An 18,391-nucleotide genomic window follows, 5' to 3' on the forward strand; every position below is an offset into this window, starting at 1 on the left:
CAGTGTTGGTGATACAGTGAAACTCCCTCCTTTTTAAGACCTGATTTTGTCTGATTTTGTTAGGCCTTAAATCAGGGGTTCCACTGTAATTGCCATCTGTTTTCGCTTGCTTTGGGTCTTGAAAACCAGCAAAGTATCGAAACTAGAAGCATGCACATATCAAAAGAAATACAGACCTGTGTTGCCATTATGGGCGCTGTGTTGCCATTACAAGCATAGTGTTGCTAATACCTAGGGCATATAAAGTGTTGCCATCCAGATATAATATGGCCGCCCGGGCATGGACTGTTTCCTTGCCAGCATAATTTATTTGCATATCTTCACTTCCGTCCGAATCGTACAAATCTATTTATTGTACGCTTGTCACCGTTCATGTCACGTTGGGTTTGTGTATGCCAGCATCTTCGTCCTGTTGTGAGGCCATTGAGATGTGTTGTCAGAATGATCAAGTATTATCAGTTTCCTTTGTCTTACTCAGTGGTTTTGCTTTGAGTTTCATAACCGGTACTTACGTGATTCTCTTCTTTTCTTCCATGTCTTGTTAGTTATTGTTTTGTGCATTAATTGCTACTGTATTTTCTGGTGTGTTTGAAAGTTCTTCGTGTAGATCTGGTATTCAAGCAGGAGCCAAATTGGGATGTGACATTTGTTGGAGTTGATTGCCTTTGAAATGCATGTTGTTCATCTGTTAACACTAATTTTGATGAAAGCTGGTACGAGAACATCGTGTGTGTGGTTATGTTTCATAGTGTACACGTGAATGATTCCTTTAGTCTTTTTTGTAAAAATGTATAGTGCAAGGTTAAAAGGGTGAAGAATGGGTTTGGGGCTTTGTCACCCTTTTTGTGATCACTTGTAATGTTACCCCAGCTTGAATGCAATAGTCAGTGTGATTTTCAAGGACGGTAGGCGCCAAGCTATTTGCACCTATAAACAGACCCCCTATCAGAGTCATCAATGTAACATATAAAATATCAGTCTGCTTACTTTGAGATGTATCATTTATCTTCATTGGTTAAACTTGGCACATAGCGATGATCAGTGCTTGACATGGTAATAATCGTGGTTTGGAAGTTCTGTCCCTGTTCGAGTCTATATCTACAGTTATCAATCAATCTATCAATATGAGGCTTATATCGCGCGTATTCCGTGGGTACAGTTCTAAGCGCAGGGATTTTTTAATTTTTTTAATTTTTTTTTAATGCAATTTATATCGCGCACATATTCAAGGCGCAGGGATTTAGTTATGTTTTCCGCTCATCCAAGTGTTCACAGCTTTGCATGGTAAATGCATGCAACAGGTTAAAATTGGTTAAATAAACTTTGAAGGAGTTTTTAGGAACTTCCTGTTGTAGCCAGTCATGAACCTAGATGGGATTTTTCCCTCCATTGGGAATACCTCGATACCTGTACGATGTGAGGCCCACCAATGAGAGGACACCCCCCAACAAAGGACACCTTCTGCTGTCCCTTTGTCTATGGCCTTTTCAAAATTGTACCTGTGGTGACAGGCCACCTGCACTGTAGGGACACTTGGCTGGCTCCAAGGTTGTCCTTTCATCGCAGGTGTTACTGTAAAGAAAATGTTTAAAATTAACGGAGTACATTATGAAGTTGAAAATGTGAAACCGTTTTCCGGAACTTATTTGCCATCCTAGCCAGCTACATGTATGAACTTTGGTGGGATTTTTCCCCCTCTAAATTTGTGAAGAGTACAAAGAAGAATTAGTTTAGGAGTGCTGTGAACATTTTTTGCCGTCCAAGAGAAAACGTAAACATTGTTTGAACAGTTTCAACAGTTTCAACAGTTTGAACAATGTTTGGCAGCTATGCTGGTCCTCAAATATCATGAGATCACATATTTTGTTTCTATGAGTGAATTTGCTTCAAAGATGAAAAACTCCCTGCCATTCATTTGAAAGAAATATATGCAGTCTGGTTGCAGATATCACTGGTTAATAAAAGTAGGTAGATTTATAACTGTCACAATTACTTTTTAAGTAGCACAAATGTGAAGAAATCTTCAAAAATGACGTCAAGCCTGACATTTCATGATTATGTGTGACTCAGTACCAGCTTGGTGTTTTTACATTTAGTCAAGTTTTGACTAAATGTTTTAACATAGAGGGGGGAATCGAGACGAGGGTCGTGGTGTATGTGTGTCTGTGTGTGCGTGTGTGTGTGTAGAGCGATTCAGACTAAACTACTGGACCGATCTTTATGAAATTTTACATGAGAGTTCCTGGGTATGATATCCCCAGACGTTTTTTTCATTTTTTGACTCACATGCGAAGCAAAAGTGAGTCTATGTACTCACCCGAGTCGTCCGGACGTCCGGAAAACTTTAACGTTGGATATTTCTTGGACACTATTCAGTCTATCAGTACCAAATTTGGCAAGATGGTGTATGATGACAAGGCCCCAAAAAACATACATAGCATCTTGACCTTGCTTCAAGGTCAAGGTCGCAGGGGCCATAAATGTTGTCTAAAAAACAGCTATTTTTCCCATTTTTCCCATTTTCTCTGAAGTTTTTGAGATTGAATACCTCACCTATATATGATATATAGGGCAAAGTAAGCCCCATCTTTTGATACCAGTTTGGTTTACCTTGCTTCAAGGTCAAGGTCACAGGAGCTCTTCAAAGTTGGATTGTATACATATTTTGAAGTGACCTTGACCCTGAACTATGGAAGATAACTGTTTCAAACTTAAAAATTATGTGGGGCACATGTTATGCTTTCATCATGAGACACATTTGGTCACATATGATCAAGGTCAAGGTCACTTTGACCCTTATGAAATGTGACCAAAATAAGGTAGTGAACCACTAAAAGTGACCATATCTCATGGTAGAAAAAGCCAATAAGCACCATTGTACTTCCTATGTCTTGAATTAACAGCTTTGTGTTGCATGATCTTGGATGACCTTGAGTCAAGGTCACATGTATTTTGGTAGGAAAAATGTGTAAAGCAGTTCTTAGTGTATGATGTCATTGCTAGGTTTAGTTATTTGAAGGTCAAGGTCAAGCATGTGAGTCTTATGGGCTTTGCCCTTCTTGTTTGATAAATGTCTTTGATGACGTCATATCCGGCTTTTCGTGAAAGTTGAGGCGGCACTGTCACGCTCTCATTTTTCAACCAAATTGGTTGAAATTTTGGTCAAATAATCTCCGACAAAGCCCGGACTTCGGTATTGCATTTCAGCTTGGTGGCTTAAAAATTAATTAATGACTTTGGTCATTAAAAATCTGAAAATTGTAAAAAAATTATTTTTGTTATAAAACGATCCAAATTTACGTTCATCTTATTCTCCATCATTTTCTGATTCCAAAAACATATAAATATGTTATATTTGGATTAAAAACAAGCTCTGAAAATTAAAAATATAAAAATTATGATCAAAATTAAATTTTCGAAATCAATTTAAAAACACTTTCATCTTATTCCTTGTCGGTTCCTGATTCCAAAAACATATAGATATGATATGTTTGGATTGAAAACACGCTCAGAAAGTTAAAACGAAGAGAGGTACAGAAAAGTGTGCTATCCTTCTCAGCGCAACTACTACCCCGCTCTTCTTGTCAATTTCACTGCCTTTGCCATGAGCGGTGGAGTGACGATGCTACGAGTATACGGTCTTGCTGCGTTGCATTGCGTTCAGTTTCATTCTGTGAGTTCGACAGCTACTTGACTAAATGTTGTATTTTCGCCTTACGCGACTTGTTCTGTTTTGTTGATGATAGAGTACTGTATGGATGGTTCTGCTTTTGTTCCAATTGTCACAAACAAAAATTGCACCCTGCTAACCATACAATGAAGTTGGTTTAAATTACTTGTAGATGATGAGTTTTGCACACAAAAAGTTGTTTTGAAACTTGAGTGTTAAAAGCTGTCGTCATGGGTCATCTAAGAAGCGTATAGTCAAAACAAATGCCGTCCTCCGGTTCGTTGTGTTTTTATCAGATGCATACTGTTTTTCTTTTGTAATATGTCTTCTATTTTTCGTCCTGTTTTTATTCCTGAAAATGAAGTCGTCTTGTTCAGGTCTCGTAAATATTGCAGATTTTTTCAGGTCACAAGAAAGAGCAGAGCATGTTGGCATGAGTCAGGTCGTTTTACAGTGGGGTACACCTGTCTTGTACCAGACCTTTTTATAACCTGCAGGTCTCAGATTGCGTCTAATGTCATTGTGTCATGGTGTCATGGTGAGATTGCGTCTAATGTCATTGTGTCATGGTGTCATGGTGAGATTGCGTCTAATGTCATTGTGTCATGGTGTCATGGTGAGATTGCGTCTAATGTCATTGTGTCATGGTGTCATGGTGTCATTGTGAAATTTAATAAAAGCAAACAAGAAACTTTACTAGAAATATCTGGACCTTGTTACATTTTTGTTTTGTGATTGGATTTTTCTCTCTGAAATGTTCTCGGAGAGAAATTAAGGTGTCTAAATATAACTGTCTCTGTCTATATTAATTCTGTACATGTACAGTGTGTGTGTGTTCAATTGTAGAATACGTACACTTCTTTCCCCCTCCCCCTTTTTTTGTATTCACTAAATTGTGCACCCTGTTTTTTTCAATATTTTTATTAAATTGTTGTAAGGACATTAGCTGTAAGAAATGTCCCTCTGGACCTAACCCTACAACCCTTTGGTGATAAAGTGTATGAGTTTTTAAGTTCTGGATCTGGATCTGGATCTTTTACGTTGCAGGGACCACTGTTGGTCATCTTCGCAACGGATGCGGGAGAGCGCATGATAATAATTTAAAATACAATAAAAGTCCTGACTTTGGTGGGACAAATCATATACACAGGCCTGTTGCTTCAATGTCTTTCCACTCTTAGTGACTTGTTAAAATGATAAAACTACTGGGCTCTGTAGGTGATCAGTGTTGGGGCTGCCCTGATGACGGCAGTCTCAGCGCTGAGGATGCTGCGCTGGCTGGCTGGGCTGGTCGTGCTGGAAGGTCTGCGTCACTCAGCTGATTCCACTCTACGACTGTCCGTACGAAGAAGGAGTTCTTGTACTGGTCTGTCTTGCAGGTGGGGATGCGGAAGCCTCGTGTGTTGTTGACAGCTTGCCGCTCGATGATATTGCTTGCTTTCATACCCCTGGAACCTTGTGGGGATGACTCTCCGTCGTCCGCTAACGGCCAGGGTGAGAAACTTGTCTAAAGGGAGTGCGGGGATCAGGCTCTCAGAGATCCTGTTGAGGAAGTTGAGGCGTGACTGCCTGCGGCGCTCTTCCAGTGCGGGGAGGTTCAGGTTCTTCAGCATGTCGCTGACGCAGCCCGGGCTTCTCGACTTGTAGTCTCGCGTGATAAAGCAGGCTGCTTTGCGCTGAACTCTCTCCAGCCTCTCGATGTCCCGCCGGAGGTAAGGGTCCCACACGGTAACTCCATACTCCAGCGTGGATCGGACGAGTGTTATGTACGCCAGGTGCCTGCACTCCTGTGGGCAGTTCCGGAGATTCCGGCGTAGGAAGCCCACAGTTGTACCAAGATAAACACGCCGCCTGCTATAGTACCTCTGTCTCTCCTGTAAACCATGTAGTCTGGGGGAAATGCTTCACTGGACTTGGTATCTGGGCCTAGCCAGGACTCCGTCCCGCATACTACATCTGGCCTGGTAAAGTCTATCAAGGCCAAGAACTCAGCTCTGTTACGAATAACACTGCGACAGTTCACATTCATGAGTCGGAGGTTCTGCTTGGCTGGTGGTGGGAAGAGAGGAGTGCTGTCATGGTAAAATAGATAGTTTAAAAGAAACACCTTTGAATCATTCTTTCTTTGTTTTTGAATACATTTTATTGACTCACATGCGAAGCAAAAGTGAGTCTATGTACTCACCCGAGTCGTCCGTCCGTCCGTCCGGACGTCCGTCCGGAAAACTTTAACGTTGGATATTTCTTGGACACTATTCAGTCTATCAGTACCAAATTTGGCAAGATGGTGTATGATGACAAGACCCCAAAAAACATACATAGCATCTTGACCTTGCTTCAAGGTCAAGGTCGCAGGGGCCATAAATGTTGCCTAAAAACCAGCTATTTTTCACATTTTTCCCATTTTCTCTGAAGTTTTTGAGATTCAATACCTCACCTATATATGATATATAGGGCAAAGTAAGCCCCATCTTTTGATACCAGTTTGGTTTACCTTGCTTCAAGGTCAAGGTCACAGGAGCTCTTCAAAGTTGGATTGTATACATATTTTGAAGTGACCTTGACCCTGAACTATGGAAGATAACTGTTTCAAACTTAAAAATTATGGGGGGCACATGTTATGCTTTCATCATGAGACACATTTGGTCACATATGATCAAGGTCAAGGTCACTTTGACCCTTATGAAATGTGACCAAAATAAGGTAGTGAACCACTAAAAGTGACCATATCTCATGGTAGAAAGAGCCAATAAGCACCATTGTACTTCCTATGTCTTGAATTAACAGCTTTGTGTTGCATGACCTTGGATGACCTTGACCTTGGGTCAAGGTCACATGTATTTTGGTAGGAAAAATGTGTAAAGCAGTTCTTAGTGTATGATGTCATTGCTAGGTTTAGTTATTTGACCTTGACCCTGAAGGTCAAGGTCATGTAAAGGTCAAGGTCAAGCATGTGAGTCGTATGGGCTTTGCCCTTCTTGTTTAGCTTGAACCTGATCAAGGGAATAGCCTTTTATGCCATGATTTGGTTTAACAAAAAAAGAAGTTCACCCTTTCTTAGATTGTGCATTATTCTTGTCATAAAACACACACTGTGACACACACACACTGTAACACACACACAGTGACACACACACACACTGTGACACACACACACACTGTGACACATGTCACACACACACTGTGACACACACACACACTGACACACACACACACACACTGTGATACACACACTGTGACACACACACACACACATACACTGACACACACACACACACTGTGACACACACAAACACTGTGACACACACACACTGTGACACACACTGTGACACACACCCTGTGACACACACACACACACTGTGACACACACACCCACACATACACTGTGACACACTGTAACACACACACACACACACACCCTTAACAACGCATCTAAAAACACTTGCAAAAGTAGTTTCTTAGCATTTTTCTTTATTGATGCTTTGATTGGTGTTCCACATTGACAGCATTGGACAAAAAATCAACACACTAAAAAATGTAGAAACCAATGCAAACTTCAAACTCCTGCGGAAGTTCTTTCTCTGTATAGCACAAACACTTTGTAATGCTCTGCTGTCTATAAATACCGCATACATTTGTACTCATACCCATTTAGTCCACCTAAGGCTAGGTAAAAAAATTGTAACATTATAATATGACTGACAAAATTCATTCACACAAGTTTTTTTAAAAGCAAAGCCAAATGTACTGATGACTTAATGAGAATGACGTATTTATGATCACTAAATCCTGGTCCTCACACTAATAAAATTGAAGAGATTTTGAACACCACCTGAGTGAGTCACTGAACTAAATTACAACTTACAATTATGCAAGCAAAAGTTGCCTATGTGAAATAAAGTGTAAGAGTGTGTGTGTGTCACAGTGTGTGTGTGTGCAAAACACCGCTGTTCTAAAATTACACATATGTGACCCTCCACCACGAAATGAGTCGCATGTCACCTCGCACAGTTCTGCGCTAGGCTTAATATAAGTCCGGGGAGTGTCTGGTAACAGTGTGAGGGTCACCTTAGTCACAGGCTTATAACTCAAACAGTTGTTGCTCTTTTCTAAAACGGGTTTCACCACTGGATAGAGCATAAAAAACTCTGTAGGAAAATGTAAAAATATGAAAATCATGCAAAGGTGACAAGCGACTCATTTTGTGGTGGAGGGTCACATATGTGTTAAGAACTGTCATCCCCAGTCGAGAGAATTTAATCTTCTGCGGTTTTTATCTTTTTATTCTTGAATAGTGTATCATAGTATAGTGAATAGTGTATAGTATTCAAAAGGTGTTTATTTCTTGCACAGTGAAAAGATACTTTATTGAGCTTATTTTGTTTTCAATTCTGAAATAGTCTACATTAATGTAAGTGGTGGCCTTTGTGATTCTTGAATAGTGTAAAGCACATGTATTTTCGCCCTGTAGACCCTCAGTGCAGTGATTGCACAAAACCTAAAACAGTCAACTCGGGGTGTTCTCATCACATACTTGACACCAATGTATATATGTAACCAAGTACAGAAGCACAACCATCACCTGTGGAGGTGAAGCCCGGTCAAACAGGGTGGAGAATTTTAGGGCTAAAATAATAGCCCTATCAAAAGTGCTATGGGTACGCAATTGGCAGAGGTTCCTAAGAACATACAACTTACAAGGAGACAGCAGCAGCCAGATCCTATCACAAACACAACTCTACAATTCACAGGTGTCCTCCACATTACTAACACTCAGAAGCAATTTCATGACAACAAAAACAGAAAAGGACTTTTCCTTCTTGGTTTAACTACATGTGGACAGCTGATCCCTGCATCAATGACATGTAAAAGGGGACTAAATCTAGCAACATGAAAATGATAGTTTAATTTCTGTATACTGAGACATTAATATTCATATTCTAGTTCCGTACACCACTTTAAGTTATAACTCAACTGTACACCACAAAGCACCAAGAAGGGACACAACTCATTGTTGGCAATCCTAACAAAAATAAAAATAAATGTAAAATCCAAACGCGCATGAAAATGTCAGTTCCAACAATTAACACATTGAGTTGTGATTTCTCTTTTGGAGCAAATGTTAAGAAATACAAATCGTTGAACAAGGAAGCAAAATATAATCTTTCACTCATATCACACCACTTAATAATAACAGTCAACAAGTTCAAGATTATTACCATAATATGAATAATAATGATAGAGAATCATACATACCCCAGGTTATCAAACTCATTAAAAAGTTTTTTAAAAAACCCACCAACAAAAGCGTATGAATGCCTGCAAATAGACCACGCTTTTATATTTACACAAAAAGTGAGTATTCTTTAAATTTGCAACATTCATGAAGCAATTCTTTTTTTAATGAGACAGTTAAGTGACACTTTAAATCATAAGTAATGCTTTTCATCTTTTTGTGCAAGGAAACCAACGTTACGAAGACATTCTGTAAAGTGTACACTGTTATATGACTGCATCAAATATAAACCAAGTAAGGAAATTACTGTCCAAACAGTTAAACCCACAGACAGAAGTCGTCTTTCTTTCTTTATTTGGTGTTTAACGTCGTTTTCAACCACGAAGGGTTATATCGCGACGGGGAAAGGGGGGAGATGGGATAGAGCCACTTGTTAATTGTTTCTTGTTCACAAAAGCACTAATCAAAGGGCTTGCAACGTAGTACAATATATGACTTTACTGGGAGAATGCAAGTTTCCAGTACAAAGGACTTAACATTTCTTACATACTGCTTGACTAAAATCTTTACAAACATTAACTATATTCTATACAAGAAACACTTAACAAGGGTAAAAGGAGAAACAGAATCCGTTAGTCGCCTCTTACGACATGCTGGGGAGCATCGGGTAAATTCTTCCCCCTAACCTGACAGAAGATGTGAAATACAACCTTACAAAATTGATCACTATGGAAACAGATTTATACCAAAGCAAAAACTGCCGACTTATTAATGTCTAGCATGAATGCATACACTACTTTGGAAATCAACGGAAGATAATGAGGTCTGTATGATATTAAGTCTTATAATGTAGACTTGCACCAATGATTTAAACGCATGTTTAAATAGCATATACAGTACATCTAGTAGGAATAGTAAATCAAGTTAATAATGGGGACTAAAACACAAAGAAACAAATTAATCTATTGTTTCCTGAAACCTGCTGCACTCAGGAAAAGATGCATACATACCTCTACAATGAACATACACATACAGACATGAGTTTAAATTCTGAAGATAGCTGTTCCTGCAGACAAAAAAGTTCTCTCTTTTTCTGCATACAAAAAAAGCTCTAACTCTCACAAAAATCACGAAGGCACGACAGAAAATGATGGAAGAAGGCAAAAGCGGACGTTACAAGCTTTTCATCAATGTAAATTTATTGGCTGTAAAATCTTAAAGTGAGACCTGAAGTTATCCAGCCACTTGATTCTGACATAGATTACACACACACACACACACACACAAACAAACAGACAGATAACCTTGCAGCTCTGTAAGTCATCACCCTTGTTGAATGATTTATAGACCATCAAAATTCATGTCTTCACATCTCAATCGCAAGCATATCTTTTGACAGAAGGCTTTGTCCTGCAAGGTTTCCAGCAGACAGATGTACAGTGGTACCTGCGATGAAAGGACGCCCTGGGGGCCAGTTACAAGTGTCCCTACATTGCAGGTGGCCTGTCATGACAGGTATATTTTGGTCAAGATAATAGACAAAGGTGTCCTTTCATGGGAGGTGTCCACACATCACAGGGGGCCTCACATTGCAGGTACCACTCTACTGCGCAGCTCTCTATAATATACACCTAAATTGTTTTCTTAGCATATGAGTAAAGTACTGCCAGCTCCACAAGTTTTGAGCCAGGACAAGCCTTACAGAGCATATGACTTAACACACAATGCACCTCAGGGCTGAGGTCTACGAAGTGGAACTGGATCCCACCCTACTGGGTCCCACCCAACTGGGTCCCACCCAACTGGGTGGCACCCAGTTTTGCTTCGTGCACCTCAGTCCTGGTCTCTCAGAGCTTCCATCCCTTTGTCCATCTAGTCTCACAGTTATCTGTACCAATGCCACATGGATATAAGCTTTGCTTCACTGAGTTAGTCAAATTCCTTCAAGCATCAAAACTATCCAATCCTTTAAAACAGCAACAGTCAACAGGATATATTCACAACACCTTCATAAATCTCTGAGCGAGAACAGACCTGGACACTGCAAGCACAACCATCGTCCACATTACAACCCTGGAGCAGCACACATAAAGGAATGAGAAAGAAATGTTGGGTATATAGGCGCCAAGCGTAAACATCACAGTCTCTCTTTCCTACAAGAAAAGAAATGCTTTTCAACACAGAACATCTGAGGTAAATGTGTTTTGGGTGTTTTCATAAGGAACAAAACTAAGTGCAAAATGTTATTCTAAAAAAACAATGGAGTAACATCCGCCTCCCTCTAGTGAGTTAATTTTTTTCAAATCAATATATTTATCTTCAATTTTCAAATATATTCAAGTACAGTACAATAAGTCTGAATATTCAATATTTATGTCACCTCTCCATGTGACTAAATTGTGCATGTATGTGTGCATGTGTGCGTGCGTGTGTATATACAGGTCATATGTATACATGTATAAATAGTGATACTAAAGACATTAGATAGAACAAACGGTTTCTATCTTTACTAATTATGTTTAGTTGTTTTCTCTTCTTTGAAATATTCAGGATTTGCATCTGTTTTCGTAAAAAAAGAAACAATTTCTACTTTTCTCTGAAACACACATTACACAAGCAGTATAAAGATTTCTTTTGAACAGATGAGGCTTAGACTTTAGTTACAATATATACTTAGTTTGAGTGAGCTTAAGCAAAGTAAAAGGAGCACATGTGTTTTACTTTTAGCAAATGAAAGACTAGAGGTGGAAAAACACCACAAACATGTACAAAACAAACAGTCTGAAGAAGTGTATAACCTACAAGGTACAAAAAACACAGTGCTGTACAATTCCAACTGTACATTTTCCCTTCTTCCGATATTTCCCACTTTTCAAAAATGTACATAGATTAGATTATAGAAGCAGAAGTGTATAGCAACAGTAAATTAGAACGTTTTCTTTTATGATACATTGTACATGATTAATCAATGTGAAGCATTTGGTGTAAAAATCATTATATAAACACACAGTGAAACAAATTCATTCATAAGCTTGAAAAATGTAAGCATAAAACTGCTTTAAGTTATTTCTCAAAGTTAAAAATTGGCAGTGACAAATTTCATGACTAATTTTACATGCAACACACAAACAAATTCTCTCTCCCTCTTACACAGACACATACACTCACAAAAGCTTCAACAAAATACACTTCCAACATACAGGTGATTTTACGTACTCATTGATTTCAACTCAAACTTTCCTTCCATACTGGACAGCAAGCATCAAACACATCATAAATATTACGCTATTTTCAAGCTTAAATGCCCAGAAGGTTTTCTGTCTTTTTTAAAAAGTTTGTCACAGAAACATCTCCACACAACTTCACAATGTTCAGAATGTAATGTCTGAAAACTCATGTTCTGTTACAATCAACAGGCTTGGTGTAGGCTTTCTCTGACATTGTCTTCTCTTGAAAAGTTTGTCACTGAAATGTCTCCACATACTAACTTTACAATGTTCAGCATGTAATGTCCGAGTCTCAACAGGCTGGGCGTAGGCGTCATATGCGTCATTTCTTGTCAATGTCCGACAAAACATTGCCTTTCACACTCAAGATACAGTCGAACCTGTCTATAGTGAGACCACCCAACCAAAAGTGTCCATGAAAGCCAGGTGGTTGCTATGAAAAGGTGAATTATACAGAAAAATACACGCGTTGGGAATCATTTGGGGTGGTCGTTGTAGGCAGGCGGTTGTTATGCAGAGGTGGTCCTTGGGGCATGTTTGACTGTGTGTGTCCCAGGCTACAGATTGTGTTCACATCCTAGAAAAGACCATGCCAACATCCATAAGGTTTCTTTTTTGCTTGCATCTGATCAAAGAAAATAAGTTGTGGCCGCTACACGGTGGCTTTATGCCCGTAGTTAACACAGCAACCACAACCAATTCAGTCTGCAGCCAGGCTTTTGTTCTGTAGCACAATTCACACATGCACTAGACCTAAAGATAAGTCATTGTTGCGTCAGCCCAGTGTTTGTCATTTTCACTATGCTTGATGATCGGCTGACTGTGAAGCATTATCTAAGGGAAAGTCTGCTGACAGTGGTCAAAGGTTTCCTTTCGTCAATCTTATGTCAAACAGCAACTGAACATAGTACAAAGAATGCACACTTCGACTCAAACTCCAAAACACAGCTTAACACAGGCATTCATGAGTACTCTCAGCGCTTGCTTCTAGGATGATGAATACAGTACTCTCAGCGCTTGCTTCTAGGATGATGAATACAGTTCAACTCCTAAACTGGACTCGACGAGAGAAACAAGCGGGCTGTGCGCAATTAACTAACCACATATTGTAAAACCTTCCCATTGTTTACTTTTTGTCCAGGCAGTGCCAGGTTTGGGATTAGAACTCAATTTGTCCCATCCTTTCTCTTTTGAAGATGACTTAATTCAGTCCAAAAGTCACCACTGCTCTCTCATTGTCAAGAGGCAAACTGGCTGCCTGTAGCTTCTGCAGTTAAATACTATCCTTCACATGCTACGTTTTCCTTTAATTCAAAATCAAGCGTAAAATCTCACATGCTACAACAAGCTTGAACTATGCAATGCAGCAGACGCCTCATTCACACATAGCTGATAACAGCACTAAGCAATGAAAATTGAAGACAAATTTTAACTAAGTGATGGCTGCATCATATGCGTGAGTCATTTTATCTCCACAATAAAGTTGAATTTAGCAGTAAACTGGCCACAACGAGATGAAAGCTGTATCAACAACTGTCAACGATAGAACGCATCAAACTCTCAAACTCTGGTCAAACGGATGAAAACTAAATCTGTCTTGTAGAAGTGGCGCCTTCATCAATAATGCTACAATACTGTATGTATGACTCCAGCCAAGCGACTGTCATAACCAAGCAGCTGTGAACTAAAGCCCAGTTAGCTATGAAGAGATGAGACTTACATGGCTAATGGTAGACTAGCTGAGACAACCACCATTTTCACTCGAGTTTCAATGCAGATGAAAATCAGCTCATCCAGGAGAAATAATGAATTAAGCAAACAATGCTAAACACAGTGGCATGAGTGTATCTGGGATGATAAAAAGTCTGCCTGATTTTTTTTTCAGAGACAGCAATATCATGGGATGATAGCCACACCTCTTTGGTTCAGTTTGTTGTTGTTTTTCACGGCCTCAATTTTGACTTCCAGTATAGCCCCCTGCGTTCAGTGTAAGACACACACTTGCATGCAGTGTGAAGCAGGCAGCGGTAAGACTAGAGGTGGTCAGGATACACACAGTTGAATGTTGCATGGTCAGATGCGGTGCGTGCTATGTGGGAGGGTCAAGGGGCTCCGGTCAAGAAACAAAGTTGACAGTTGCATGGTCAGTTGTGGTGAAGAAATCACGCCGCTGGTCGTGCTATGTGGGTGGGTCGGGGGGCTCTGGTCAAGAGTCACCGTTGACAGTTGCATGGTCAGTTACGGTGTAAAAATCAAGCCACTGGCTGTGCTCTGTGGAAGGGTCGGGGTGCTCTGGTCAAGAAACACAGTTGAGTGTTGCATGGTCAGTTGCGGTGAAGAAATCAGGCCACTGGGCGTGCTATGTGGGAGGGACGGGGGGCTCCAGGTTGGCCGGGGGGATAGAGCGGGCATAGTTGAGCGGGGACAGAACAAATCCTTTCTTGACCATCATGTTCTCAAGCTCTCGATCCTCCTGTTGCTCTCTGTGAAATCAAACACCAGCAATCAGTTTGTGTTCAATCAATGTGTTAAGTGTTTCTGAACTAATTACATACTTTAATGTTGCATTCAAACTTTTTTCACAGTAAAAACAACAACAACAAAATGTGTCTAATTATTACACATGCCTCTAACACCTAGATCACTGGTTGTAGTTAGTTCCATCATGTTTGGGAGCAGTGGATGGATATGTGCGGGGGATGAAGAAGTGCTCATGGTAAAGTTAGACAAAATGGCTAACCAGTCCTCTCTGCTTAAAACACCTCACACAATAAAAATCTTAAAATGAAAAATTTCTAAAGTAAATTTTGATTTAATTAATATACTTACCCGAATCACATTAGCATTGAGTCACATGAGATGCTTAGCACTGAAAAACGCTTACCTATCTAAGGGAAGCAACCCCATCACCAAAACGAAAGCGAAAGTAGCTTAGGTAATGAGCAGTCACACTGGGAGTTACCTCCCATATTGGTGTGCACACGTCACTTCCCATAACTCCACGTGTCTACCTACCCTCATACGGCTTTTACACAAACATCAAAAACCATACGCGGGGCAGGCGGGAGGGAATCCAATATGTGATTCGGGTAAGTATATTAATTAAATCAAAATTTACTTTAGAAATTTTTCATTAAATTTCATATTCTTACTCCGAATCACATTAGCAGATAATCATCAAGAAGGCGGTGGGAAAGAAAAATCTAACTCACTCTAAAAACCTTGCCAGGAAGTAGCCCCATGCCAACAAGGCAGGGAGGGCTCGGTGGAAAGAAAATTCTAACTCACACTAATCCTTAGCCAGGAACTGGCACGCTGCCAACAAATCAGGAAGGGAGCGGAGAAACAAACCTGATTGACAGCCAAGGAGTCTCTAATCAAAACTAGCCAAAGGAAAACCTCAGAGGGCTAGTAAGCTGTGCCCAAACCTTCGATCAATCCCACGGACAAAAAAGGGAAAAGGCACAGAGAGAGACCAAAGCTCTGGATTAAATGAACCCGAGCTAAGTAGAGGGGGAAAGACAATCTGCCACCCCCCCCCCTTTCTTCTTCTAGGAAGGAAAGTTCAACCCAACAAGAAGCGTGGACAAAGAGAGGCAGCTCAAAAAGAAGGGCGACCAATCACCACGTGAAGGAAAGAGAGAGACGTCCGAGTACCAGGTACCCGAGTCCAACTCGATGACGAAAACTCACAAAGAGCGTCAGCGTACATAAGTTCCAAGAACAAAAGAGTACGCAATTCAGTCTGCTTGTAGGAAAATCGAAAGAGAATCCAAACCCCAGACTGAAAGCGAGACTGATAAGCATCAAAAAACCGTGGCGCCAAGCAGTCGAGGAAATTCCCGAGAAAAAATTCTCCGGAAAAGCTGGAAGATACGTTCGTAGCCAAATCGAGAGAAAGCTGAAACTTGGACGAACCAACCAGAAAATGTCTGTCCGTCTTTGAGAGACGGAAGGCCAGACAAAAGGCAAAACCCTTTAGCCATTGTTGCCTGTGGTAGAAAGGTGACCGTAAAAGGAAACCCAACCCAACGGCAGTTGCTCTAACTCTCCTCATTTTAGAATGAGGATGAAGAAAGCGTCGGGTCCACAGACATAGGCACCCGAAAAAGCGAAGTCAAGCAGCTAAACGCTGCCGGACAACGCACAGACTAAGGCTAAGAGCCACAGAGCCCGTAACCCAGACACCATTCCAAAATACCCGCTGAACACCGGCAAAGGAATGACTCAAAGGTTTCGGAATATTAGTTAGCCCTCTGCCGAGAGGAGAGGACTAACCAAAAAACTGAGAGAGAAGGTCAGCCACAAAGGATGATCCTTCGAACTGATATTGCCGAAGACAATGCCCCCTCAGAAAATCTGTATGTCACCTCCGAGGACGACTTAAGTGAAACTTAAGTTTGGACGAAACATCAGAACCAGTCCTTGCTCGAGAAAGGCAGAGCCTGACCCAGCGAAAGACCAACACCGGCCGCATAAGTCAGTCATTGTTCCTAAAGCGCCGACGTAACCATGACGTCAGTAAGAGAACAACTCTCCGGCTATCCGGAAATGTGACCGGAACAGCAAATTGTGGCTGAAACGACTGTCACCCTGACCGCCAGAAGCCAGCATACCCGAAGGTCAGCCCGAAACCCACCGGAAGAGATCCCAGAAGATGCTCAAGCCGGTGGACTTAACTCGCTGTGTGAACATCGCTAAAGAGCGAAATCAAATCCCGTCGACACCCAAACGCGTGAGCGAGGTGAAGAGAGGATAAAAACACCTGATCTTCGTTCACCCTAGGAAAGGTTGAACCAAGAATGAAGACGACATAATCGTATTGATCTACACCAAGTGTAAGCAAATCAATATAATCCGTCCTGGACCGAAAAATATGATGAAGGTCTCCTAAAGATGCCAGATCTAACACGGACGTCCCATCTCCTCCTAAGAGAGAAGGATGCGTCTTGAAACAGCCACAACCAAGTCTCTCATAACTGGAAACCAGTAGAGGGAGCCAAATTCGGGTCCCCAGACAAGGCGACCGCGGAGAAGCAGAGGACGAGTGTCAGACGAAGCCCAAATAGCCAAAACAAGCTAAGGCTAAAACTGTTCCGTAACTTGTCTTGAAGGACAGGAAAAAGGAACAGAAACGGCAGGAGTACCACTTCAGGTATGGGATGAAATAGCCCAAGAACCTGTAAAAAATGGTATGCCACAGAAGAGGAATCTCCAAACCGAAGGAGGAAAAACTCCCTCTTCCCAACCAAACGGAAGTTGTCATCGCCGTACAGGCACCCAAAGAGTGTGCCAAAACAGCTGACGTCCTTCCGGAAAACAAGTCTGTTCGCTAGCCTCAGACCCACAGTCGGGGTGGACAAGCAGGCGACAAAGACCAAGGTCACAGACCAGTGGCATAAAAAACGATGCACGAGTAACCCGGAAACCGGAAACTCGCGTACCGGAGTATCACTTTGACTTATACTCTGACTGGTGTGAGAGTAAAGAAAGCCAAGTGAAGAAAGCCCGAAGGCCTATACCACGGAGGGCCCAGAGGCGGAAGGAAACACGCAATAACCGGAGACCGGAGCCCGTGTCTCTGGAAAACACCTGCTCATCCCTTGACTCAGAGGAAAAGGGTAAGAGGAGAGGCCATCCAACCACCGTGTCTGGAAAAGCGGAAGTCACAACACCCTCGGGGTGAAGCAAAAACTGCCCCGGCTGAAGCACAGAGTGCGACAATGCCGACCGCTGTTGCTCTCTCTCTGGCTGTAAGAAGCCAGAAAAAGAGACAGCGTATCCAGCCAAAGCCAGAAAAGCAGCCCCTGAAACCACAGAATGCGGAAACGAGGACTGAATAGACTGAGGCCGAAACCATAAAAGACCGGAGGCCAGTCGGCGGTACCGTACAGCACTTCCCCGTCGCCTTAGCGTACGCGTGCCGTAGGACCCCCTAATCCGGTGAGGACCGGAAAAAACGCAGCCGTCGCAACCGCAAAAGCGGAAATGAAGGCTGCATAGACTGAGGCCAGAAGCCATCAAGCCCGGAGGCCAGTCTGCAGTCCATCCCATCACCGGTGCAGAGAGAACGCATGAGGGAGGACCTATACTTCCGACCAAAACCGGAAATGCAGCGGCCGTAAACGGCAGCCACATCCAGTCCATCCCGTCACCGTTGTCCGAGCGAACGCATGAGAGAGGACCTATGCTTCCGATAAAACCGGAAACGCAGTGGCCGTAAACGGCTGCCGCTACTGTTCTGTATAGACCGTGACC

General features: G+C 41.7%; 1 protein-coding gene across 1 annotated transcript in view; it reads right to left on the minus strand.

The window, feature by feature from the left end:
* Positions 1–7,121: 7,121 nt before the first annotated feature.
* The window catches only part of LOC138961514 (protein-methionine sulfoxide oxidase mical3a-like), a 53,927-nt gene continuing 42,657 nt past the window's right edge, over positions 7,122–18,391 (minus strand). The window contains exon 20 of the mRNA XM_070333167.1: positions 7,122–14,616. Coding sequence (XP_070189268.1) covers positions 14,493–14,616 — 124 coding nt within the window. The 3' untranslated portion in view covers positions 7,122–14,492. The remainder of the gene's footprint in view (positions 14,617–18,391) is intronic.

The sequence above is a fragment of the Littorina saxatilis genome, linkage group LG3, assembly GCF_037325665.1.
Source record: "Littorina saxatilis isolate snail1 linkage group LG3, US_GU_Lsax_2.0, whole genome shotgun sequence".
NCBI classification, from domain to species: domain Eukaryota; kingdom Metazoa; phylum Mollusca; class Gastropoda; order Littorinimorpha; family Littorinidae; genus Littorina; species Littorina saxatilis.